The sequence below is a fragment of the Triturus cristatus genome, chromosome 9, assembly GCF_964204655.1.
Source record: "Triturus cristatus chromosome 9, aTriCri1.1, whole genome shotgun sequence".
NCBI classification, from domain to species: domain Eukaryota; kingdom Metazoa; phylum Chordata; class Amphibia; order Caudata; family Salamandridae; genus Triturus; species Triturus cristatus.
Genome location: NC_140592.1, coordinates 754185197 through 754204836, shown reverse-complemented (window position 1 = coordinate 754204836; position 19640 = coordinate 754185197). Strand labels below are relative to the sequence as shown.

The 19640-nt window shown below is 46.1% G+C and overlaps 1 protein-coding gene across 1 annotated transcript in view; it reads right to left on the bottom strand.

Annotated features, from left to right (window-relative positions):
* Nucleotides 1–4594: 4594 nt before the first annotated feature.
* Nucleotides 4595–19640, bottom strand: part of LOC146798770 (uncharacterized) — a 34311-nt gene continuing 19265 nt past the window's right edge. Inside the window, exons 3-4 of the mRNA XM_085626064.1 lie at nt 17479–17742; nt 4595–7560 (exon numbers count right to left, since the gene is read on the bottom strand). Coding sequence (XP_085482190.1) covers nt 6182–7560; nt 17479–17742 — 1643 coding nt within the window. The 3' untranslated portion in view covers nt 4595–6181. The remainder of the gene's footprint in view (nt 7561–17478; nt 17743–19640) is intronic.

Below are 19640 nucleotides of genomic sequence, written 5' to 3'. Positions count from 1 at the left end.
CCTGGAGAGCGTTGGGCTTGAGATGGGTCTCAAAATCTGGCAACACTGCTGGGCTTCCTCCTTTTATGAAATTGCGAGGACTGGAGAAGGATTGAGGCTGGTGGAGTGATGTGGATGAGTGCAGCAGTGTCTGTTGAAGTGGAGCGGCGCAACCCTGGCCTGAACCAGTTCCATGGCCCGACGGAGTAGCAGTATTCCCAGTCTGACTGAGTATCTGGCTGCAAAGTGGCCCAAGAATTCTGCTTGGAGCACGGGTCTGCCCATCCCCAATCCGCCGGATTAGAATCTCCTTATCAGGTAAGACAGGAGTTGTTGCTTCTTACGGTGCCATCCCCTATTTATCGTGATTTGATTTCTTAGCTTTAGCAGTTTGGTCTATTTTCGTATTCTAATCATTTGTTGGTGCTGTTTAGGGACACAATGTCAGGGAAGGGTGGGCAAGAAAAGGGTCAGGACCCGGAGCTAACTCATTTATTGAAACTTGTTCCAGTCAAATTGGGGGATGAGGGTAGGTCCTTCAGTTCGGGATTGGACACCGAGCAGGAACAAGACACCCAAGTTATTAGTTGTGCTTGGCGGTCTTGTATGCCCCCAAGGGTAGCCTTCCTGCTAGTCGCAGAGGTCCAAGGAACAGGCAGCACAGGTTCTTTTCTAGGGGATCACTGCCCCCCTGGATCAACGGCATCCCAGCTACCATCACATGCAGGGGCATCCAAGATAGGGGCTAGTTCCTCGGGGGGGGGGGGGGGGGGGGGAGTGGGCTCGAATGCCTAGTTTAGCTTCTGGTACACAGCTAGAGTTGCAGGCGCAACACTGCCACCCTCAGGGCCGCCCGTTGTTTCTCCGAGGACCAACGACTCTGACGAGGTGCTTCGTGCCCTGGGTGAGATTAGACAGTCCTTGAAAGACCTCACCTCAGCCCCTCTCTTTTCAGCAGACGTCAAAGAAAAAACTGGGGAAGTGACTTTGTCAATGTCTTTTCCCTGGCTTGGGTGAAAGGGAAGGGGTTTGGAGGTGAAGCTGTGGAGAGTAAACAAGTTTGTTTCATTGCCTGGTATTTATTGGTTGCTTACCACTCTCTTTTCTCTCTTAGGTTTTCAGTAGGTTTGCCGTCCAAGGTTGTTTGTTTGCACAGCCACTCCTTTGTTCAGTGGACCGGTTGAGACCGCTCCATAAGCCTAAGCCAGCTCCCTTCAGTATGATCTCTTCAGTTAGTGCAGTGTTGGGGACTCAAGATTACACAGCGGTGAGGACTGGTGGAGGACACGAAAGATGGTGCTGGACTGCAGTTCACAGACCTGGTTGTTGTGCACCTTGAGGGCAATGAGCTAATTCGACTGGGTAGGAAAGAACTGAGAGAGTCCATTCTGCAAAAGTTTGCTTGGTTTGGGTGTACATTTCCCAATGCTATTATCACTTGGTCCCACATGATGGCACGTTGTATTTGGGGTACGGAGAATGGGCCATGAATGTGTAAGTCTGGCAACTGAATGCCGAAATGGCAAAACTGTACCTGGGACCTAGGCGTTTATGGAAAATCCCTCACAAATTAATAAGGGGGTGTGCATATGTTTCACAAAAGAGTGCATCTGTCAATTTATGGACCAACTTCTTCAGTGATGGCATTTGGGGTTTTTCACAATCCTTGTTCTTTGGTGGAGAGGGCAAAGGACCTCATTGCCCTGGTCTCCCTTGTGGCATGTTAGCATCTCGGAACAATAACTCATCTGCGCAATAGAGGAACTATTCTTCCAATATTGTGCAGAGGTGACAGGAACAATAACCCAGATCCTAGTAGGGCCATTCACATGAGCTCATGGTTCATCAGTGTAGGGCATACAGCTGTTGCCCCTGGTCTCACATCCTAGGGGCTCCAGAGGCAGCTGGTGTCGGATGAGGGGCGGGACCATGACAGGTGGTCAATTGCTCGGTGTGGCGGTATCGCCCCTCAAGGACACAGGGGGTTTCGCCTGTGTGGTTCAATTAGGATTAAGAGTCAAGCCCTTAATGCTGTGGCATTCTGTTTCAATCAGGAAGTCCTCATTCAACTGATTCATCAGCCTTTGCACGTAGTTTGCACTGATTGCTTGCTGGGCATTTTATGTAATGCTATGTTCAATAAGCCGTAGACTAATGTTTTCTTTGTAGTGTGATAATTTGCCTTCTTAACAATGTCGCGTTTGTGATGTGTTGTGAATAAAGATAACCAATACCCACACCATGGTGCAATGTCTTGTCAGTTTCGTTTGGGTGCGGGGGGGGGGGGTTCTGGGGGTCTCTGGGTCTTATGCACGAGAAACTGATGAAGTGAGGTGTCTTACAACAAGTGTGTGCCAAACATCTACTAAATGTGGTACCATGCAACGAATGTGTGTAAAGGATGCGTGACACTGGGGCAGTGCAAGGGATGTATGACATGAAGTGGCTCTGCAAGGGGTGTGTGCAAATATATCCCTGGCATGAGGGGAGCAAACAAGACTCTGCAGGGGATGTATGATATGAGGGGACCGCAGATGATGTGTGCAACAAATTCATGCAATGAGGTATTATGCAAGAAGTGTTTGTTGGACATTCCTTACATGAGACCATGCAAGGAATGTATGTGAGGGATCTGTGACTCTAGAGGCGGTACTTATTCTTTGGGCGAGTGCTCGAAGACATGAACGGGCTGTGTAAGGAGTGTATGCGTGAGGTGTCTGTGGCGAGGGACTGTGTACGCCACACATGTATATATGTATATATAAGAGGGATCAATGTACTGCATGTCAGTGAGGGATCAGTGACATGAGAGGACCACGCTAAGAGTTTGTGTAGTGGACCCATATTAATTGATATCAACTGTGCAAGAGCAGCGAGGAGTCCATGATTTAGTCGCCATGCAAAGTGTGTGTGCAAGGAATCCGTTACATGAGGAGCCATGTAATGGGTGTGCACGAGAGGTTAGTAACACAAGGAGACCATACAAGCACTGTGTATGGAGGATCCATGACATGAGCTGGCCACGGATGTTGTGTGTGAGGAATATGATCACGCATGTACTGAGTGTGAGCGGTCTGTGACATGCGGGGACTGTGTAGTGTGTGTGCGAGAGATCCAGGACTCCAGGGCACAATGCAAGGACTTTATGAGAGGGATCTGTTTTTTTATTTATAGAGCGCACAAATCACCCCAACCAGGGGTATCTCCGCGCTGTGACTGCCTCTTTCAACCAGGGAGGGGAACATCAAAACAGCGTGGTTTTTAGCATCTTTCTGAAGGCTAGGTAGTTGGAACAGAGACGTAGGTGGGTGGGCAGTTGGTTCCAGTACAGTGGGGCGAAATAGGAGAAAGGTTCCCCACCCCACAACCGGGCTTGTTTTATGCAGCATCTATGACATCAGTGGACCGTGTAAAGTAAGTGTGAGTGTGTGTGTGTGTAAGAGCGTCATGCAGTGATGGACCATGTCAGGAGTGCATGAGGGACATCTATTACATGAGGAACTATGCAAGGAAATGTATGAGAAGGATCCATGATACTAGGGGCAGTGGGAGGAGTGTGTGCAGAGGATCGACGATATGAGGAACCACGCAAGCAATGTGCACTCCAGATTCATGATAGAAGGGGCTGTGAAAGGAGCTTGGCTGAGGGAAGACATGAACGGGTTGTGCAAGGTGTGCGTGCAAGGGATCCACTACATGAGGGACCACACAAGGAGTGTGTGAGGTATCCATTGCACAAGGACTGTGCAAGTAATGTGTGAGAGGGATCCATGCATGCTTATGATGGGACCACCATGCAAGGTGTTGGTGCAGGGTACGTGCTAGTTTACAGTGACAGTGCAAGGATATGTGGGGCATATATAACATAAGCTCGCATACGAGGAGTGTGTGTGAGGTGTTCAGGACATGAGGGAACTTGCAAAGGGTGTGCGTGAGGGATCAGTAATGTGAGGAGATCCTGCAAGCAAGAACAATCTGCGAGGGATCCATGACATCAGCTGACCATGCACATATTGTATGTGTGGTGGATCTGCAAAAAGGGGGAGGGGGAATTTGTAAGGAGGGGTTGCAATAGACTGATAGTGCGTGCAAAGGATCCATTACATGAGGGGACCATATTTGGACTGTGTGAGGCTCTCTGACATGAGCTGATCATGTAAGGGTTTGTGCGAGATCCCCGACATGAGGGTGCGGGGCAAGAGTATGTGTAAGGGATCTATTAAACAATGGAAGGCATGTGTGAGAGTAATCCATTCTAGGGGCCATGCAAAGGATCCTTGATATGAGGTACCATGCCTGGATTATGGGAAGAGATCCATACCAGTTTACAGCGACCACAAAAGGAGTGCGTGCGACAGGTAATGTTGAATGAGCAAGCAAGGGATAAGTGCTAGCCTCTGGTGAGTGTACAAGGGAAGGATACACACCAATATGCAACCAGTAAGGGCTCAGATGTACGATGAACATGCATTGCATGCACCAAAGCTCACGGTATGCTAAGCCTCAGCTCTCATCTGAGAGAACTCCGAAAGGGTTGAAAGACAAAACAAAACATCTCCACTCGCCTTCAACCCCATTACTGGAAACCCTTGCAGAAAGACAACATCGCTCACTATTTAAATAAACTCTTTTTTTTATTAAATACATGGCTTCACAGCCCATTTAATGCCCCTTATCAAGGCAAGAAAAATAACATTGATATGTATAAAATTATATAGTCGGTTTTCGGTGGTCAGCAATCTATTCAGGAGTTACAAGCCCTTTTAAATTCTTTGTATTTTTCTGAGAGGCAGCATGACATGTTGACAAGTGTCTGATTAGGAGTAAGCTGGAGTGGTATCCCTAGAGGAATACCACCTGGACCCATTCGATGTGGCCCAGTGTTCCTGCACCCAAAAGTATTGCTTGCGGCAAGACTGGGCACCGCTTTACTGGTACATTATTGTGGGTGTGTAAAATAACTTTGGGCACTGGCACAGTCAGGCCCCCACCATGCTCCTTCCTTCATCACAGGGGGAGCATGGTACTCTCCCTCTACCACAGAAGAGCCTGTCCATCCACGCCCTTTCGACCTCCAACCCAATGACCAGCATTGGCTCTCCCGCTCAATATATGCCAAGAGCCCCCCCCCCCGACCCCGTACTGTGAAACTCGTGATCAGCCCCTAACTGTGATGAGGACCTGAGTTGCCATCATCAGCACAGAGATTTAATGCTTAATCCCCCCCTCCCCCAAACTTCTTCAAACAATTGCACTGACCCAAGAGGCCGCACCTGAGCCAGCCCTCTGTCAATACGAGGTAACATTTCAGGAGAAGACTGGTAGAGTATAGTCCTGTGCATGAGGTGTAGGGTCACCGTGAAGGTCCTCCTGAAATAGAGTCATATTGAGGTATGCGTCTGGAGATTGGTCCCTCAGCTGCTGTTCTGTGAAGGAAAAGACCTGTTTTATGGTACACCTTCCATCTTACAGGATTAGGGTCCTTGAAAGGTGCACTCTGAAAGTTAAAGCTTTCTTGTGTGAGTCTGCCTGTGGAAGTTTGGGGTACCTCCTATTCGGTCCCATCTCATGGAAGAAGACATCTTCCACTCCTGGAGTGCGTCACCTGGATAATGCATATTGGCGAGGACCACGCCCTTGTCTAAGGGTGGGGTCTCATCTTGTAGTGTTAAATGAGAAGTCTCAATGAAGTCACATCCTGCAAAGGGATCAAGGGAGGAGAGGATGCACAGAAGGATACATGTCACTATGTAAGTTTCTCCCAAGCAGGCATCATTTTGAAAGAAGTCTTTGGAGGGAAAGACCTTATGTTTGAGAAAAGAGAAATTACATCTTATCACTTGGAAGATTTCCACTGGATGAGACGACTGATCTTGCAGTACAAGCTTCTTTCTGGCAGAGTCATTTGGATCAAAACTCTGGAGGAATTGTCACGTCTTGGGGTACACGTCTCCTCTAGTGATTTCACCTCTGAAGATTCCTCTAGACAGGATGATACGCCTTGGGTTATGTCTAATGTTGACCCCAAGCAGTCTTTTCTTGAGAGAATACAGCAGAATGGAAAACCTCCCACTCTAATGGTGTCATCTTCACTGTCCCCACTGGGGAGGAGTACCTATCTACAGGTACAGAATCCTGTTTAACAAACCCAATGAAGTCGCCCGATGTGGGCGTAGGGGAGAACATGGTTCTTTCACTGATGTCATCTAGCTGACCCCCTCGGATGGAAGGGTTTCATGGACCTGCACATCATCTTCTTCAGCTCCTTAAAGGATCTTGCACGTTGAAGCTTGCTTCTGGGACTGCGTGGGCCTGTATCATCCATCGAGTTAAAAGCATGGCAGGGAGCACCAATACACACATGCTGCTGGACGCTCCAGTCACTGTTCAGACTACAGTCGCTACAGGTATCCGCATCACTGATGCCAGAATTGCTGCACAAGTGGTATCCGACCTTCATGGAGGGCGGCGGCACAACCTGGCCATTCCCACTATGGCAGTCGGAGGAGAAGGCCCAGACAGCAGGACCCTGGCAGAACTCATTCCTCAGCCTCCTAGGGCTGTCACGATCCTGGCTGGCAGAAATCTCTAGCACTGATGTCCACGGGTGCCGGGCACTGGCATATACTTTCCAGCTGTCGGCAGTCAGGCTAAGTCGTGAACCACACCTGCACAAGGCCTCATGCCTTGGGAAAGAGATGGCTGCAGCACTTACATTCATTTCAGAGGTGCAGCGGGCGCCGCTGCGCTTCTTGCGCAGACTCAGTCTCCGAAAGACTTCTTTGGGGCTCAGCCAGCTCCGCTCAGAGCTGGGCAGTGCTGCCTTCACCAGGTCCCGTGAGGCATGACGACCTTTGTACAGATCGTCTGCGCTGGACACTGAACGCTGTGGCACTAGGACAAGGCGGCGAATAGGATCCGGGCTGACTAACTCCTTTAAGTCATCCAAAGCCGAAGTGTGCTCAACCTGTATCTCCTGGCCATCAGTGTATGGCCCTCCTTGGGGCCCATCTGCGGTGCTTGAGCTGGTGTCTACAGAGATAACAGAGTCGCGGCTGCGCTGTGAGTCCCGAACTCCAGCGGGTCCATCTGCAGATCTCATGTGGGTGCATGTTGAGATGCGTCTGCGGACCTTGGAGCCCGAACGCCTCAGCTGGGCGGCAGCAGGTGGAGAACTATAGACCGATGACATGGATAAGCTCTTCTGGTGGCTTGCTAGAGAGCTCGGCTCGGAGCGGCTTAAGGTGAGTCCACAGGCCACAGAGCGACACCGATGCTGCAGCACCAGCTTGGAGATGTAGCGGTCCAGCCGACAGCGTAGCAGCTCCTCGGAGCGTGGACGTTGGGTTGAGGACAGACGCCCTTGTGACTCGGGGGAACAGGCTGCGGCTGCACTCAATTCCTCATTTGAGGGGCTGGTGGTGAAGAGTGGGCTCTGCAGGGCGACAGCATGTAGTGGGCTCGGATAGTGGTAAACTTCACTGGTGTTGCGGGAGATCAGGTCACACTTGTACGGAAGGGATGAGATCCCTGGAGCAAGGAGGTCACCTAATGTCTGCAGTGGGGAGAAGTCCAGGTCACCTGCAATGGAACAGAAGAACGTTAGTGCAGCTAGAACCTTAAACACAGTAAATTATCAGGTTTGGCCATATCAAGCACCAGGGCACATTTCCCCCCCCCCTCCTTCCATCTGCTCTAAACACAACTTTGACAGTCAGGGCACCAAGCCCAGACTGAGTCAGTGCGTCCTATTACAATTAATGTACTTGCCCCAGTGCCGCCACAAACCTGCGTCTGCCCCCGGGGCAGCACAATAGTGAGAGGCAGACTGCCTGCTTGAAGCTGCCGGTCTGCCTTTGACTATGGAGGAGACAACCCAGCCTGCATTTGAAAGAGGGGCTGAGCTTCCCCTGCAAGCGAGTGCAGTGAATATCTACAAATATCCCCATCTGCAGGGGAATTTCTGGAGGGGTCATTAGGAGCCCCTTTCCAAAACGCGCCCTTGCTGGGGAGAGTAGGGTGGTGCGGTTAGAGCGCATTGACTGTGGGCCATCTTTTTATGTCACAGTCAGTGCACTCCATGACAGCTCCTTTGCGCCTCCATCTTAAATATGGCATGGGAACTGAGGCAAAGTGTTTCCTCATCTGCACGGGTCATGTCTTCAAGCAATTGAGGAAGAAACCCTTGCAACGCTATCTGTATTACAAAAGGGCTGCAGAAGCATCTGACGCCCCTCCTATATTACCACCGTGTCAGGGGCAGCAAAAGGCAGGTGCATCTGCCCGTTTTGACCCCAGGGCACTTTTGATAACACTGACTCAGATCACATTTTTTGGGAAACAATCTTAGTTACAGAAGATGCAATCACCCAAACCCACACATCCAGCACAGGTGTATAGCACAATCCACTTACACGACCATAGTGCGTCCAAACACTCTGAGCAGTTTTACGTTATTTGACTAATGAATAGCTATATAAAACTATTAATTCTGTCATCAAGCCAGGGTCAAGTACCTGATAAGCAACCAGCATTTCAAAGTTTGAATCCCAACTCTGCTTTTTAAAATGTGGAGGACAGTAAAATTAGTGGCACTGGGCCAGGTGATAACCGGGGCACCTGGAACTTTGCAGCAGAGAAGGTGCATACCCATGACATTAATATCCAGCTATCTGACACCATAATAGTGATACAGATGGGATCCGGGTACTATAAATATGCCCTCAGCTGAACAATCTTCATATCTGCACTTCATGCAATAATAGATGGTGCCTCATCTACTGCATGCACCCATGATATTGTCTAAAACTTGTTTCCAATTTTGGATTTACTCTACAGTCACACTGTAGGGCCTCCGTAACCATATTTTTTCCCCATCATAAAACCGATCTGTAGAATGGTATAGGATATTAGTATGTATTATCTAAGTCTCTAACCTATAGCTACGGTAGGGTTCAGGATATTGGACTTTCCAAAGAGCTGCAACACCTTTGGGAGTATTCTAAACTGTGATCGCTCACTTAACGTAACTGCTCCTTTGAGAATACTGTATGTGAAGTAAATATGAATTCATGTGATTAGCGAAACAAAACATTTCCAATGAAGATTAATTTTCCCCACGCATATTTTCCGAATATTTAAGGTCTTTGCTTCTTACTACAGACACTAGCCACTTCAACCAGCTCACTTGGGTGTTTACAATGGTCAGAATTGGTATCTCTTTCAATTAATGAATATATCACATATTCAGCAGTTAACTAGTTAACTTTTGCAAAATGTCAGGTGTAGCATTAGTCAGTGTGGACTTGAAACAAATGTGGGAGCACACTGCTTCACCTCCAAGCAGGTTCGCCCCTAACCATTATGGTGAATGCAGTTCGCCAAGCGTGTGTACTTGCAAAATGTCTCGAGTGTTTCACCCGGTGGGAGCAGATTGGAGCTGGCCATCTCTATACAAGTGTTTCTGGATTTTTATATGTCGTCAGTAGAGATTAGGCATTTCAAATATTTGGGGTTGCTGAGCAGGCCAGCACCAATCTGCACCCAGCGGGTGAAACACTCGAGAAATTTTGCAAATACACACGCTTGGCAAACTGTATTCACCATAATGCTTAGGGGCGAACCTGCTGGGAGTTGAAGCAGTGTGCTCCCACATTTGTTTCCTGTTAAAAAGGATCCCTCGAGCCAGTTGAGCTGACGAGATTGTGAGAGGCACTTGCGCGTCTTGAGAGGTACTGTGACCCGAGAATACTTTGGCAGCCTGCTCAGCAACCCAAAATATTTGAAATGTTTAATCTCTACTGACGACGGATAAAAACACGTGTATAGAGATGGCCAGCACCAATCTGCACCTACCGGGTAAAACACTTGAGAAATTTTGCAAGTGCACGCGTTTGGCGAACTGCATTCACCATAATGTTTAGAGGCGAACCTGCTGGGAGGTGAAGCAGTGTGCTCCCATATTTGTTTCCTGTTTAAAAGGCTCCCTCGAGCCAGTTGAGCTGACAAGCTTGTGGAGAGGCAACTGCGAGCCTTGAGAGGTACTGTGACCGGAGAATACTTTGGCAGCCTGCTCAGCAACCCCAAATATTTGAAATGCCTACTCTCTACTGACGACAGATAAAAAATCCAGAAACACGTGTATAGAGATGGCCAGCACCAATCTGCACCCACCGGGTGAAACACTCGAGAAATTTTAAAAATACACACGCTTAGCGAACTGCATTCACCATAATGCTTAGGGGCGAACCTGCTGGGAGGTGAAGCAGTGTGCTCCCACATTTGTTTCCAGTCAGTGTGGACTTACATAGCTCAAAAATAAATGTAATGAGCTAGAATTGTTTTTCCAACAAATTATGCAGCAAAAGATGGATTATGTGGCAAGGGTGGCATATTCATGTCTGACAAACAGATTGATTTGCGGAGTCACCTATTTTTGAAAGTACTGTGATGAAATGGGAGGGTTGATTCCCCAATTTTGTGTCTCCTGGGGACTTCTCCTTAGGATATCCTCAAAGTCCTTCTCTACTCCCTTCTACTGTTCTGCCAGCAGATATATTTTTCGACATTGTGCCCAACGACAAATTGCATGTGTATTTTTTGACAGCTGGGGGAATGATTGCTCCAAATTCACATGTCTCACTCTGGTACATGGCTGTCATGGCTACGGGTATAAAAACAACTTTGTTGTACAGCTTTTTCACTGTACAGCCTTGGTGAGGCCATGTGTTGTGACTTCTTGCCTGTAATTGACATTCCTGGCATATAACATTTCACCTGTGTCTTTGGTTTTAGAAAAGATCAGCCCAGTAGGAAATGTGTCTTGTTCCACCACTGAAGCTTGTATTGTATATAGCTGGACTCCAATACCACTAGAACCTCCCAAGCTCCAGATGCCTGTGACAACTGTCGTTCCAAGCATTACTGTGATTTACAAATGAGTAAGCATGAATTTGGAACCAGAGTAATGCAGCAGGCACCCATCATACATAGTAATGTCATCACCTTCTGCACTGTAAGAGTGCGCACAATCAGTTAACGGTACACCAGTATGTGAAACACAAGTACCCTATCCATGTTTGGGTATGTTTAGCCTCCAGAGAATGTATCCTGGACCCTAGAAAGTTTTGCATTTCCTGTGGTCGTAAATGGGATTTCTTTACATGAAACCCAAACTAGGCAGTAAGTAGGTCATCTCTTATGCAAGTGAGTTGACATTTCTGCCATGCTCTCACCATACCAGCTAGTTGTTCAAATATGTGCAGACATTGACTTGGTATGAGCTTTGTGATTTGTTTGAGTGGAGCTAGAAGATCAGTATATGTTAGTACTTATCACTGAGATCTAGTGTCACCATTTAGAGCTACTGTTGTATTTAGCATTAGGATAATTTCTTGTAGCATTGCCATTTTGAAGTGTATTGTTTTTACGTATATGTTGAAGAGTCTAGGGTTGAACCTAACGTTTCTTCCTTTTTGGACACCACAATACACCGAATCCACCACATCCATTTTAATTCAGGTAGCACATCTTTCAGTGCTCCTTCTGTAATAATGCGATAATGTATTCCATAAGTAGTGGAAGATGAGCTTTGGTTGTATTGTCCTTCTTTTGAGGGTGTCATACAGGTGTTGCAACAAAGCTGACCGGGGCTTCATTTGTTAGAAAAAAAAAAGTGTACAGGGGGCCAGGCTTTGCCATAGTAGCCTGTCACAGTGCGCTATTTCTTCCACAACCCTAAGCTTGCCTCTTTATTTCACTCGTCTTTTCTTTCAAATTGCTGCTTTCTCCCTTTCTCGTTTTTTTCTTCATTTCTTTGACTTCATCCTTTCTTCTTTCTCTTGATTTGGGTCAAAGATAGTTGATGAAAAATAAGTCCCGTCCCCAAATACGAGTGCTGGTGCCCACCACCTGAAATCACCAGCACAATTTAGGGATTGAACTAGCAGCAGTACCCTTCCTGGTTGCAGAACGCACCCGTTTGTCTGAGGTAATCGTCCTCCTTTGATATGCAAACAACCGTAGTCTTCTCTCCACAGGTATTGTGGCATGGGAGGAATCGGTAACAGTCATGTTTTGGACACAGGGGCTTCTCTTCCTTGAGCACGCACCTCTTACACTTATGTAGGGTGACCAGAATTTTAAAGCCAAAACCGGGACATTTCCCAAAAATATAGAAGAGGGACTACAATTTTACTGTAACCCAGCGCATAGAGTGACAGTGCTCCTTGGCAGAAAATTACAGAGGAGGCAGTAAGAACATACATAAAATGCCATTTTTAAAGCCAGTAGCAGGCCTTTTAATTAAATTACTTTCTTATAACAGCTGCTAACTATCCCTGCTTTGCAAAACATAAAAATATACCTCCCACCGTTTTCAGCCGACACCCTCAAAGAACCGGTACATGAGCTTAATTTCTTGAAATCTGCCGGGACAGCTAGTGGGAAATTGTGACGGACCCGGCAAACCGGGACGCCTGGTCACCTTATCTTATGTTGCCTCACTAACGGCCGTGCTGTGTTTTTAAGGTGCTTGAGATGTTTTTGCTACTAAGCTTACAGGTACTTAGTTTACAAGCTGCCAGACACCAGTATCTCATTATTTTAAGACTGGATTCCCTGTTGTAGCGTGGCCTTGTTAAACCTCACATTGCCTCTCCAATGCTCTAACCGTTTCCACTCAGATATCTCTCTGATAATTTCTCTCACTTCTCCTTGTATCTCTGTTTTTGTGGCTCTGGTCCTTCTAAAAACAGTTTATGGATGTTTGACACTGCCCCATTAAATCCCTCTATCGTCTTTATCAAATGTTCAAACCCAATTAGCTCCCACTAGGCTGCCATTTTGCTTGAGGAATGGGTCGGCTAGTGTTTTAACTCCTGAAGTCTAATCTTTTCAGTCTCTTATCCCATCCGTCGCCTTGCTAGTCTTAATACCTATCATCCCTTTGTCAACAGGTCTGCTAGTATCCCACAATTTCCCTCCTTTCAGGAGTTGTACACATTTCCCGTGTATAGCAGGATGAAGACCCCCTTTTATAGATGGGCGTGGTCTCTTTTAATAGCGTTTAATCAAGGCGTCACATTGGTTTGATTTCTCAGGAATTCACATCTGACCCTGCCAAATGTCTTTCTGGCATCCAAAGGCAATAGGGCTAGTTGGATGCTCCCGTTATTTGCCTTTTCTAAGTTGTGTTTTGTTGTCAAACATTTGCCGCTCTGGGATAAACCAAGATTGATCTTCATTTATGATGTCCGGACGGATTAATAAGAGTATGGTCACCAGTAGTTGCATGTATATTTAATGATCAATATTCAAGGGCTTTGGGTCTGTATGACAATCCAAGAGACGCGTCTTTCCCTTGTTTTGGGAGGAAAGTCACATTCATTGTTCAGGGCAGCAGACACCATTCCTTTCTTTGCTATTTCTTTGACCAGCCATTTCAAGGTCGATATTGAAAAACATCCTTTAATACGAAGCAGAATCACGCTGTGCCTTTACAGCACCAGAAATAGAACAAACGTATCATTACCACCCAATCGTTTAGCACGCAAGTCATTACAATGACTTGCGTTAGGGGGCGCCTTGGTAAAGTGGTGGTGGGTTTAAAGTTCAACACCTTCACTACTGTTGCGCAGACTGGAGTTGGATTAGTAAATGATATCCAGCGCCCCCTTAAAGCAAGTTGTTGTAACGACTTGCGTACAAAATGAACGAATTGTAACAATGCGTTTGTTCTAATGCCAGCAGTGAAAAGGCATGCGTGCTAAACGCATGCATGATTGGGTCATACAACCGTCGATATTAGGTGGCCAACGGAGGCTTTATAAAATTCCACTGTAAAGCCAGTTGGTTTTTCCACCCTATGCGACTTTAATTCTTTTATGGTCTTCCTGACATCTCCTTGTTCAATGGGTGCTATCAAACTCTATCTTTGCTCATTGGTTATCTTGGAAAGTTCAAGGTTTGATAAAAATGTCTCCCAGTGCCAGTGTTTTGGGTTCCCGTGTTGTGTACTTTTTTACGATGTAGTTCCAGCAAATGTTCCAAAAGCTCCTCCATTACATCCGACTATGGTGCAGGTCTAACATGGTGAATTAAGGGATGGTGTTTTTTGGTAACATAGACACTAAATTCAGGAGATATTGTTTTTTCAAATGCTAACTTTTTCCCTTCCTCTGTGGAGGTTTTAACATAAGTTGCCTTTCTGGTAACTCTGCAATAATGTGTTCTGATCTGTGTATATCCTGTGTGATCTTGCATCTGTGGTTGTTCTATGGTGTGAGCACGTGTCCCTGTTCAGCTCTCATATTTTTAAGATTTCCATCATTCTTTGGAGGAATCAAGTTAGTAATCACCCAAGAGAGACGTGGACAGATGGAAGGCGCTCTCGCTCTCAAGGAGAGCGGCATTGTTTAAAATGATGGCATTGCTGCGTTTCCTCTATGCATTACAAAACACCCAGACATAGTCCCAGCTAGATACTTTGGTGAGATAGAAAGTATACAGCGAGATTTACTGTGGGAAGGGAGACCCCGAATAGCATTTCAGAAACTGACCCTGGGCTGGTACGACGGGGGAATTGGACTGCCCGACATCAAGAAGTACTACTGAGCCGCGCATCTGGCAGCGATTAACCACTGCTTGTATCGACACGACGATGACCCGGCGTATAGGCTTGACAAATGGCTACTCCCAGGAGGGACATATCACAGAGCTCTCTACTCCAGACCTCAGAAATATTCCCCGACGGGTCCAACCAAGCACTCCATATGGGTCTGGCACATGGCCACCAAATGCCTGGGGTGGGATAAAAAGCTCACACAAGCCATCCCACTATGGGAAACACGGAAGCTGGGCACACTAGGCAACACAAAGGGGTTTGACAAATGGGACATTATTGGGATCTCAAAAATTGGGGACCTATGGGACAAGGGAGAGGTGGTCACCTTCGCCGCTTTACAACAGAGCCCTGAGCTTGCTAACTCAGAGCATTTCTTCTACTTACAAGTCAGACACACATTACTGTCAAATATACTCAGATGCACCACCTTGCCAGACGCTTCGCCACTAGAGGACATGTAGTTGGATGGGTACATGCCCGATAAAACTATATCCCTGACCTATAAAAAGCTGATCAATAACTCTCCAATCCCTCTGACGAAACTCGGCCAGCACTGGGAGAGGGATGGGCTAGACATAGATAACGAAGAATGGCAGGAGGCAGTCGCATCCCCAAGAGAGATGGCGATCTCATCCCGGTTCCGTCTCGTGCAGCTGAAAATCCTCCATAGAATATATGTCACCAGACCAACCCTAGTCAAAATGGGGAAAGTTGACGACGGTAACTGTAGACAGGGATGTGGTCAGCTGGGCTCCTTTATGCATATAATATGGGAATGTGAGTACATCCAATCCTACTGATTGAAAATAGATGAATGCATGAACAGGGTGTTGGAGATGCGATGCTTATTGAACATATGGGAATCCACCGATCTCAGCAGCAAAGACAAAATATGATTCACACTTGGTTTAATGGTGGCCAAACGGAATATTGCTCATCTGTGGGGGCGAGAGCCGCCCTTGGTAGTATCCTGGAGGGCAGACATGGACTGGTGCATGTTCCGTGAGAAAACGGTGTATGTCTCCCGGAGGTGCCCCAGAAAGTGGTCTTCCATCTGGAATAAATGGAACAAATACGGAAGAGATATCTGTGTTCCTCCCGCTGTCCTAGAGCCAGAACACCCATAGTCATTGTTAACTACTACGATTTACCTATGCACTCTGTAATCATGATGGCATGTGATATTGGTTTCTGCCTCAACTACTGTATCTTGTAAAGTCGACCTAAGTTCTGTTAAATAAAAAGATTTATAAAAAATAAAAATTAAAAGTTAGTAATTACCAACATTTCTTGTTTTGACACCTTGGGGCAGCATTTTCAATGCATGTTTTCAGAGCCACTCGTCTGGGTTGAACTACCTATTTCTAGGTTGGTTGCTTGGTTTGTCAAGGGCAGTCATCGCCTCAACGACAATACTCCAACTGGGACGATAGGGTGAGGATCTTTTTGAGACTGACTCCTTATCATGGCGTGGAGACTGCTTTTGAAGCCGAACTCTCAAAGCCGGTCTTCAGTGTTTTCAAAGCCACTTAATAATGTGCACTTTTTAGCAGTTTAACTGGTGTAGATGCAGTATCTGGCCTAAGTATTTTATTATTCTGCAGGTGCCCTGCAGATTTATAGTTTCCGGAATTGCAGCCTATTCATGGAAAGCCTATTGGCACCACTTGTTTAGATTTATGACGCCTGAAATCAATGCTATGCCTCTCGTTGCCAGTATTGGCCTCATCATATTATTTCTCAAATGTATAAAGAGGTGACTCAGAAGATGCCGAATAATCCAATTACTTTCATAGATGTCCCTTGGTAGACATACATTTCAAATCCAATAAAATTCCAACCAAGAGAACCATTTTACAATTTGGAGTGTTTTCCATGACCATCCTAAACCAGCCATTCTTATCCAACCTGAGATCTGTACGTGTAAATTGTTGAAAGTTCTCTCAAAGGCTACCTCTTTGCATATGTTGATCTGCAATTGCAATTGTTTTGTTGCTGCATTGCTGGTCTTTAGTGTGGCGTATTCGTGAAGGAATAGCTTCAATCTGGAGCCTTTGGAAGCCGCTTTCGGGTGGTGAAAAAAATAAATCTAAAATGGTCCAAGAGTATTTTGGCTTTTGGGGACATGATTATCAATCGTTCAATGCATGCTCAGAACAAAAACAATGGGCAATATTCTGAACACAACCCTATATGACAGAAGGGCGCAAAACACGTAATTTACAACGACACACGCTGAAAATACATTATTCAGAAGGTTTTCATATCCTACAAGTTCAATATATCAGATAAGTCACAGATTGCTTGGCCTTCAGGAAACACACTTTGAAAATAGAAAAGTCACCCTAAGAAGACCGTAAGAGGACCTGCTCAGACAAGGATAGAACAGAGGAAGTGGTAGGGATATGAAAGGACAAGGAAAGATGGAGGGGGTAAGAGCACATATGGAAGGGGCAGGATAGAGCAAAAGAAGCAACACAGTTAATAGGGCACAGGAAGGAGCAGGGGTACGAGAGTGATGGGAAGATGCTTGGGTAAGACGGGGGTACGCTACATGGATGCGAGAGGGCAGAGAAAGTTGCCTAGCTATGAGAGCAGGGGATACTGTAGATCTAAGAGATATGGGGAAGTAACCGGTGTAAGAGGGCATGTTAGGGCAGCAGAAGTAGCAAGGGTAATGAGGAGAAAGGAAAGACGCACAGCGACATCAGGAGTAGGAAGGTGCAGGGAAAAAAATAATGTACGGGTGGCTGTAGAAAGGCGGGTGAAGAGGATCAGGGATGATGCTACAAGGCAGGTGAGAGGAAAAGGGAAGCAACAGTAAAACACAGGTAGGTAAGCGGCACAGAGGCACAAGCGGATTCAGATATACATACCGGTGGAGACGGGCCTCCGGGAGTCGGTCTGCAGATTTCTTGTGGGATGAGTGGAGGACATCATCAGCCGTTGCAGCCGCAGGTCCATGAGCCGGACCGCAGCCTCGTCAGTGGAGTGTGGACGGGCAGACTTGCCATCAGGGAAGGCTGGCAGGTGGCAAAGAGAGTCCACGCTCCAGCATGACCCCTGGGGACCCTCACTGTACACGGATGTGCAAGAGGTGGAGAGCGAACAGGAGTCCATCTCGCTGGTCTCATAAAAGCCTGCCGGACAAAGGGAAAATGGTGAGAAATCTGGAGTCCCTCTCACACGCCTGCAAGACTCCCCTTTCCAATGTTATCATTTGGCTTGAAAGGATTTTATGTTTCAGCCAGTGGGTAGCGGTGCCCACGAGTCTGGACAAACAGGAACAGGATTAGGACTAGCAAAAATTATGATTTGCCATGCCGATTTCGTTCTGAAGAATACATTTCTTAATTCACTACAAATCCTGTATTTTCCAAAATGTTCAGAAAAACTTTTTATCTGCCTGAATTTCTGTGGCTGAAAGACAATATAGAGAAAAATGAGAAATGAGGGATGAACACTGCAATAAGTTCTAAGGCCTCTGTTGCATCTAAGCTAGCACAGACTGAAGTACTAATTCACTCTAGTGGCAGCTCAGATCAGATGTGAGCTGGTCTAAAGAGAGGACATCTGCATAGAGATTCTTACTAAGGGAGTCACCCACCCTAACTCCCCCAGTCATGTGCCAGAAGCTTTTTCTTATCCCCACTTGAATTTGGGCTGAGGCGAGGAATGTTAAGGTGCAACAACCCAGGCATTGGATACCCCGAGGCTGACAAAAGATGCCTATGGGGTCATGGGGAACAAACACATCATCACTGTACATAAAGAAGGACTATGGAGAGATGTGCACACATGGGATAATGTACAATGGAGGAATTAATACAAACAGGATGGCAACGATTTATACACCAAATGCTGATCAAAGCATAGGTTTATATCAGGTGCTCAACTGACACTTAAATAACTGTAATTAAGTATAGATGACCAAGCCTATTCGGACGGATGTATCAGTAGCTGCCAATGTGCACCAAGATTGAAGGGTACGTCGTTTTGCAGGTGGCTATGCACAAACAAAGTGATCCCTTCTCCTGCACTTTTCAATTGATCCCGTCTCCTGCACTATTCCATTTTATGGAGACTTTTGTGCCTACAGGGAGCCTGTTCCCGGGATCTGCCCCCTGATATGAGCACAACGTACATTTATGGGTTTTTTTAGTCTAAAATTCTTTAACAATTTCACATTCATTTCCTTCTGTTTTGTGCATATGATTTTGTATAAAACTGCTACATATTTCTTGAAACGAGACACTGGATAACTGTATTCCTTCTTCTCTATTTCTACAGCTCAATAAGTTGTGATAGAGCAAATTTAGTGGCACCAATTAGCACAGTCACTATTTTGTCCTGAGGGTGCCCCAATAATAACAGTGGGATTGCCGAAACATATTGACATTCAGTACATGATGAAAAACTGTAATATGATGAAGACCTGCTTCCCTGTTAAAAACGATTGCCTCAGTTTCTTATTTTACACATGGCTTTGGGCATCGAATTTAGGGGAAAAAACTGACAACTATTTTGCTTCTTCTTTATTCCTACGTGCTCAACAGCACAAAACCAATTACATTTGGAACTGAAACCAACGTACATGAAAAAGGTTATAAATGAAGTCTTGAAACAAAATAAAGATTGATCTTTCCTTTAAAATACATGTGTGTGTATGACATTTAAGATCAATTTTTCAACTTGCATGCTAAATTACCATTCCTAATAGACTATGATTTTATGACCTACTCAACGACATACAAGTCACAACAGCATGTAAAATAACATGGATACGAGATAACAATACTGTATATGCAAGACAGCCACATGGCCTTTTAATAAGATGCAGATTGTCTCATGGGGAATGCCGGGCTGTCCATTATAATTTTTTTAATTATAACTAAGCATGTAATAATCCCTTGATGCATGCTGGAGTTTTCATACTTTGATGGAAGCTAGCCTGGAATCCAAATATAGTGCTCAACTTAGTTGCATGTTACTACAAAGAATTCCAACCGAGAGAAGCCGTGTATTTAGGGATATGTGA